This window comes from Lagopus leucura, unplaced genomic scaffold, assembly GCF_019238085.1.
Source record: "Lagopus leucura isolate 7727_CA_CO unplaced genomic scaffold, USGS_WTPT01 Super-Scaffold_100009, whole genome shotgun sequence".
NCBI lineage: Eukaryota > Metazoa > Chordata > Aves > Galliformes > Phasianidae > Lagopus > Lagopus leucura.
The window spans coordinates 488,531-495,248 of record NW_024962266.1 but is presented as its reverse complement, the minus strand read 5'-3'; the positions used below and the strand labels follow the sequence as shown (position 1 = coordinate 495,248).

The 6,718-nt window shown below is 40.0% G+C and overlaps 1 protein-coding gene across 3 annotated transcripts in view; it reads left to right on the top strand.

Annotated features, from left to right (window-relative positions):
• The first annotated feature begins 337 nt into the window (after nt 1–337).
• Nucleotides 338–6,718, top strand: part of TPR (translocated promoter region, nuclear basket protein) — a 46,215-nt gene continuing 39,834 nt past the window's right edge. For 2 of the 3 annotated variants that reach the window (XM_042874014.1, XM_042874013.1), the window contains exons 1-8: nt 344–515; nt 2,029–2,133; nt 2,459–2,532; nt 3,923–4,019; nt 4,416–4,519; nt 5,110–5,274; nt 5,999–6,091; nt 6,201–6,281. In XM_042874014.1, the coding sequence (XP_042729948.1) occupies nt 365–515; nt 2,029–2,133; nt 2,459–2,532; nt 3,923–4,019; nt 4,416–4,519; nt 5,110–5,274; nt 5,999–6,091; nt 6,201–6,281 (870 nt within the window). In that variant the 5' untranslated portion in view covers nt 344–364. Of the gene's footprint in view, nt 516–2,028; nt 2,134–2,458; nt 2,533–3,922; nt 4,020–4,415; nt 4,520–5,109; nt 5,275–5,998; nt 6,092–6,200; nt 6,282–6,718 lie in introns of all 3 variants that reach the window. The other variant, XM_042874015.1, reaches the window with a different exon arrangement.

Sequence of the window (6,718 nt, the reverse complement as noted above, 5' to 3'; positions counted from 1 at the left end):
AAGCGCGCGGTGGGACAGCCCGCCGCCATGTTTTGTGTGGCCGAGGCTTCAGCACCTTATGCGTACTGCCCAGAATGCTTCGGGAAAGGGAGCGACTGCACGGCAGATCTCCCCGCAACGTGCCCGAGCCTCCTAGCGCCACAGCAGCCACTCTCACTCGTCCGGCAGCTGCCGTCACCTCACCCAACGTGGTGGGATAAGCTGCTCTACCGGAAGCGCAAGTACCGGTCAGCACTAGGCCCGCCCCGCGGAAAACTACGCTTCCCATGGTTCCGTGGGCCCGGCCCGTCGGCCGCGCGGTCGGGAGCGCTGCGCCTGCGCCCTGTGCGCGTCGCGAGCGGCGGCGCCCTGCACTGCGCCCAAGATGGCGGCCGTGCTGCAGCAGGTCCTGGAGCGGGCCGAGCTCGCCAAGCTGTCCAAGCCGGTGCAGGGAAAGCTGGAGCGTTTTCTGGCAGATCAGCAGAGCGAGATCGATGGGCTGCGAGCCAGGCATGAGCGCTTCAAGGTGGACAGCGGTGAGTCTAAGGGCAAGGAGGGCGAGCGGCAGTGGGGCCGGGGCGCCGTCAGGGGCCGGGGCGAGGCGCTGCCCGGCAGTGGCTGGGCAGAGTGGCTCGTCCTACTGCCCGGTGGGGCCGTTGTTCCCTCAGCCGGGGCATGGGCCGGGGCAGAGGGTGAGGGGTGGCGGTGGCGAAGTACCCTCTGACGGGAATGTTGGGACAGGAGGATGTAGCGCTCGGTGTCTGCCGCGGCCTGCGCGGTTCCTGGGTCCCTGGCCCGCGGGTCTCAGCCGGGCCCTACCGGGGTCTCCTGCTGTAGGGAGTGCGTGCTGCGAGGGAACGACACCTTGTCGCTTTTCTGTGAAGCTACAAACCGCTTTAAAACTGCCTTCAGAATGGACCTAAGGAACAACTCTTTGTCAGGCTTGTAACGAGCCCTGGGTCTGCTTTGATCTTTGCCGTGGAGGAGCAATAATTGTTTGTTCGCTCAACCCTCGAATAGTTTTCCTTCTTGATTCTCTGTTGGAAATCGTAACATATGTGGATAAAACACGCCATATAGAAACTAAATCTTTCTATTGATTTGGAGATTACTTGGTCACAGAAGACTGGATGGTTGTGGAGAGCTGGAGCAGAAGTTCCAACAGAGGGGAGGAGTAAGAGCACTGGGCAGTGCTGGGAAAGTGGGTCAAGTTGTTGGGGACTGCGACCTGCTGCCTTCCCATCAGCCTCTGTGTTTTTCATGGTAGAAGTGTTATGGAAGTACGTGAATAAATACTGTGAGTTAAGTTGAGGTAACTACATGCTGTAGCACGTTATTCTCTTTCATGTCCATGCTTCTCTCACATAACTGGAGGGCAGTATTACTTGGAGCTATAAAATATGCTCTGAAACATAAAATATGCAAAAATCATTCAGTGCTTCCCCAGAAGTCCACAGTGCCTGATAACAACACAAATGCTGGTTTTACAACGTATCATGTAGTTAAGTGCTGTAACACACTGTTTCAGATGATAAATCAAAATGTCTGCCTAATTATTTTTTGAGTATGCTGGGAAGTGCAGCGTAGACCTGCATAGAGTTAGTTTTAAGAATCATTGAATGTTTTCCAAATCTCACAATACATGTCTTTTATTCTATATATGTAGAATTAGTCTACACATGCAAGAAGTTTTAAGGTGACATGAGTGAGCCAAGGCTGTATGGTTGTGCTGCTGTAACACTCTAGCTAAATCAAAAATGTTCAAGTGTAACAGTTAAGTAGAGTTTATTTGTTGATTGGTTTTGCAAGCATATCCCTTTCCCATATTAATGTAGAGTTTAAAACAACGTTAATTCAATATGAAAGTTCAACTTTTGGCTTCAAAAGGATATTTTCTTTCAAAATCTACAATAGTGTTATTATTTTTAAAATATTTTATGATTAAATACTGTTTTAAACTAGTGTTCGATAGTATGCATCCTCCGTAAGGAGAAGAAAGAAAAAAAGTGCATTTGAAGTAGAACTCAGGTAATGTTATTAACTTTGCAGAACAACAGTACTTTGAAGTAGAAAAGCGTCTGGCTCAAAGTCAGGAGAGACTTGTAAATGAGACACAAGAATGTCAAACTCTCCGTGAGGAGCTTAAAAAACTTCGTGAGTATTATTGCTTGTTCATAAGACTGGGCAAAGTTGTCACTCTTTAGTCCAGTATTGTATTGAAATGTCTTAAGTTTTCACTAGGAGTTAAAATTCATAAAATACATTAATTATTTCTGCAAATAGAGACTTTGCTTTTAGTGAAATTTTCCATTTTAATGGGAAAAAAACTGTAATAGCTTTAGAGTCATTTACATTTTGTTCTTCACTATAAATGCCTCTGGCCCCATGATGGTTTTAGTTTGTCACAGTACTGTCTCCCCATCCCATTTACTGGATTTTTGTTACAGATGCCTCACAACTGTTTATTTTTATCTAATAGATGAACAGCTGAAGTTGCTGAATGAGAAAAATAAAGAGCTCGAAGCTGCTCAGGATCGTAATGCAGCCATTCAGGTACTGGAAGAACTAGACACAGTAAACAAAGAGTTGAGTTTACCTGTCTGATCCTGCAAAGAACACAGACAGTCCAACTTGAAATTTGGTTCAGTACCTGTACGTGTATCGATAAACATATTTACATGTCTTTGTGGACGTGTGAGCAAGATAACTGCATGTCTTTTTTTTTTTTTTTTTTTTTAAGAAGTTAATGTTCTAGCAAACTGAGTTACAGGCGAGCATAAGCCAGAGTAGATCCTTTTATTTGAATTTGAGTATATTCTTACCCCATCTGAAACCTACCAAAGTGTTCCAAAGTGACTTTAAAGTGAACCTCAGAAATCAAGGGTGTGTTTTATATTACTTCTTATCAAACACTGAGCTGCAAATTAGAGATCTGTTTTTCCTCCATCCTTTCCCCTACTCTGGTACAGTTTTCCTTGCATTATGCTCATAAGTCATAAGGAATTGCAGAATGAGTGACATTGGATGACTGATCCAGCAGAACACTAATTTGTGGAGCGGGAAGATAAAATATTGTTATACTAATTCTTCAAGCATGAAAGAGCTATCTGATGTTTCCATGCAGGGCTGTACTTCAGCTTTGCTGAAGTAGTTCATAGTGCTTCCTTAGAAGACAACGGCAATGCTTTGGCTTGTAAATCATGCAAGGGTATTCAGTTCGGGCTCCATTTTTTTCTTTTATGTGTGTTCATTCCTTGATTAATCTGTTATCTTTTGTTTAACGAAATAAAACTGTTTCAATGAACTCCGTAGCTAACAAAGCTGTCCTGCAAAGTACGTTATAATTACATATTGTTCTAGACAGTTCTTTTTGTTGTTTCTTTTGTATTTCTACTGGCCCTTTTGTTGATTTCATCTGCTTTATGTACAAAAATTTCCATTCTAGTCTTCGTTTGCATACAGCTATAATCCTGTGGCAGTCTGGATCTCTATATCCCAGTTAAAAGGCAAAGGCATGGACTCTACCTATGCTGCTGTTGGAAGTTGTGTGATGATGCTTTCTCTGCTTTACTGTCTGATATTAGACATTTTGTGTTTAAGGACATAAGTCCTGTTGGACATGAATAGCAGAATGATTTATGGGAAAAAAAATAAAAATTGAAACCTGTTATTTATTATGCACTAGAAGAAAAATGTGTTAACTTGCAGTTGTTTGACTTGTTCCCAGTGTGACAGAAACATTGGACTCAGCCATAGTTTCATGTTATGTAGTTTAGACTGATTCAGTTGTCCATCATAGAAGCCTCTTATCCCAGTTTTCATTCGCTGACATTGGAGGGGATAGCATTTAACACACCTCTCTGTGATGATAAATGTAAATAGTGACTAATCTCTCATAGAAAGCTGATCACATTTCTTTATTACTTTTTTTTAATCTTTTCAGAGCCATTTAGGTAGAGAAAAAGAAGAACTGGAAGCTGAGAAGAGAGATTTGGTTCGAACAAGTGAAAGACGATCTCAGGAAGTTGAGCATTTGAATGGTATAACCAAGAATATATTAACAAATTGGTTCACACAATTATTCTAAGTAGAAGACTTACCTGAACAATTTTACAAGTATGGAATATCCAGTCAGTATAGGCAGTTCCAGAAAATGGATTGGAAAACTAGACAAAAGGAAGCAAAGCAGAAAGTTTTATGGTAATTGGAAAAAACAAAATGTCTCGCAACAGTCTGATAACAAATGTACATGATATGATTTTACATTTACAAAAAAAATCAAACAATATATCGTTTTACAGTATACAATTATATACTTTGTGTCATTTGTCCTCATTCTTTAGAACTTATTTGAATTTGGGCAGTAATGAAAACTGATAGTTCTACAGTTAATTCTGCAATTAGCATTTTTCAAATATTGGTTTCGCTTTCCACAGAGGATGTTAAACGCTTAAATGAAAAGCTTACAGAAGCAAACACAGAAAAAGTGAAACTGCAGCTGAAGTTGGATGAACTTCAAACATCAGATGTTACTGTGAAGGTTAGTGGTTTTTCCGTGCATAACGCGTGTTAAGGCTAAAACTACCAGTGAGTGGTTGTTTACAAGTGATGTGGTCATTTTGTCATTGTTGACGTTAAAAGTAGGTCAAGGCTATTCCTGCTACTTATGACTAATGACTTTGTTATAAAACTGATGGTTGCGGCTGGAGGTGACAAGTGTGTTTATAGAAGACAAGGAAAGACATTAAGTTAAATAAACATGCCCAAGCTTCAGCCGTGGCAGTGGTAGCTGCTTTTGTCAATGAAAAGTAGTGATTCTGTATCCACAAAAGCAGGTAAAAAGGAGAGAACCAATTGTTTGGTAAAAGGAGAAGAGGAGGAAAATTTTGATGTCTTAATGTATTGCTTTGATTAGGATAATATGTAGTTAAATGTTCCAAACTACGATAAATGTTGAGGAATGTGTGTCAGGAAGTTCTTAGTAGTCTGAGACCTGTAAGTCAGTATTGCCAATACAACAACCTCATTTGTGGTTACCATAAATCATTGTTACATCTACTCTGTAGTGCTTTGTTAACTTCTTTTCTTTCTATGGAACCAGTACAATTGTGTTTTCATTTCTCTTTTCAGTACCGTGAGAAGAGGTTGGAGCAAGAAAAAGAACTGCTGCAGAGTCAAAACACTTGGCTGAACTCTGAGTTGAAAGCCAAAACAGATGAACTTCTACATACTGCCAGGGAGAAAGGCAGTGAAATCTTAGAACTTAAATGTAATCTGGAGAACAAGAAAGAGGAGGTATTTTTAAATTGAGCGCTTTCGCCTTTCTTTTCTTTTTTCCAAATTATACTTCCTGATTAGCTGAATTAAACGAAAACAAATACTTCATTAACTATTATAAGAAAAAGAAGTGTAATTTCTGCCAGCAGTAAAGAGGTTTTTCGTTTAACTTGTGAATTATAAGGAATATATAGGGAATATATGAGTGTTGAAAATCAGTCAGAGATTTTAATGGTAAGCTAGAGATTTTGGCATCACTGATAACAAAAGGATATAACGATATCATGCTATTAAAATGCATGGGAATATAATTCTCAATTGTGTAAGAAGCAGAAGAATCTGCTTTAACTTTTGGTGGGAGGGAGAGCAAGGAATGATGTGTTGTTTTGTTTGTTTGTTTTCCTGGAATCAAAATACATGGCAAAATCATATTTTTTGAAAATGTTCAGCTTTATTCAGTTTCTGTTTGGGTACTTAAGTAGTTTGAACTGTGTCAGGTGGTCAGGTTTTCTGTACTGTTTTTCTCCTCTGAGGCTCATGAAGTTACATGAGCGGTTTGGGGATTGTCACTATTTCATTTAGCTGAATGTATGAGAGCCCATTAGAAATGTAAACTAATGCTCTTTCTGGTATCTTTGTTTGATTTTAAGTGAAAGACAGATGGTATTTTCTAAAATAAGTTACTAATTTGTATGATATAATGACAAATCTATACACGATACTCTCATTTACTGTTTGACAGGTTTCCCGGATGGAAGAACAGGTAAACAGCTTAAAACAGTCTAATGAAAATCTTCAGAAACATGTGGAAGACCTTTTGAATAAACTGAAGGAGGTAGGGCAGCTTGAAGTGCATGTATAACAGCATTACAGTTGATTCTACAAAATAAAAAATGTGTGAAATTAATGGTGAATTGCTCCACACCCTGGCTCTTCTTTACTAGGCAAAAGAACAACAAGCTGGTATGGAGGAAAGATTCCACAATGAACTGAATGCCCACATCAAATTATCTAATTTGTATAAGGTAAGCTGATAAGTCAGCAGTACATGTTGTTAGCATTACTTGGGGCTGAGTTTTAGGTTTAAGAACATTGCACACTGGTTGGCTGATTGGTTTTCTCCCCCCTGAAGTGGTGGATTTGAGAAAGGCTATCTTACAGTACAAAATATTGTAAAATGTCCTGTTTTAGGTAACATTTGTAATCTTAAGTTGTTTGCATCACATGGCAGTTTAATCAAAACTGCTTAAAACAGTAATTTTATGCTTACTGATTTAGTACTTCATATTGTATCATATGAGTTGTGTTTTATGATGTTGTATTGACAGTTAAAGCTTCTTACGTAGAGGTTGACTATGGAGGTGTTTTAGGTTTGGCTATTTGAAGTTTACTGCAATAAACAGCACAAATACCAGTGATGTGGTTCAGGCAGCTGGATGTTACACAGTGTCAAATAAGCAGC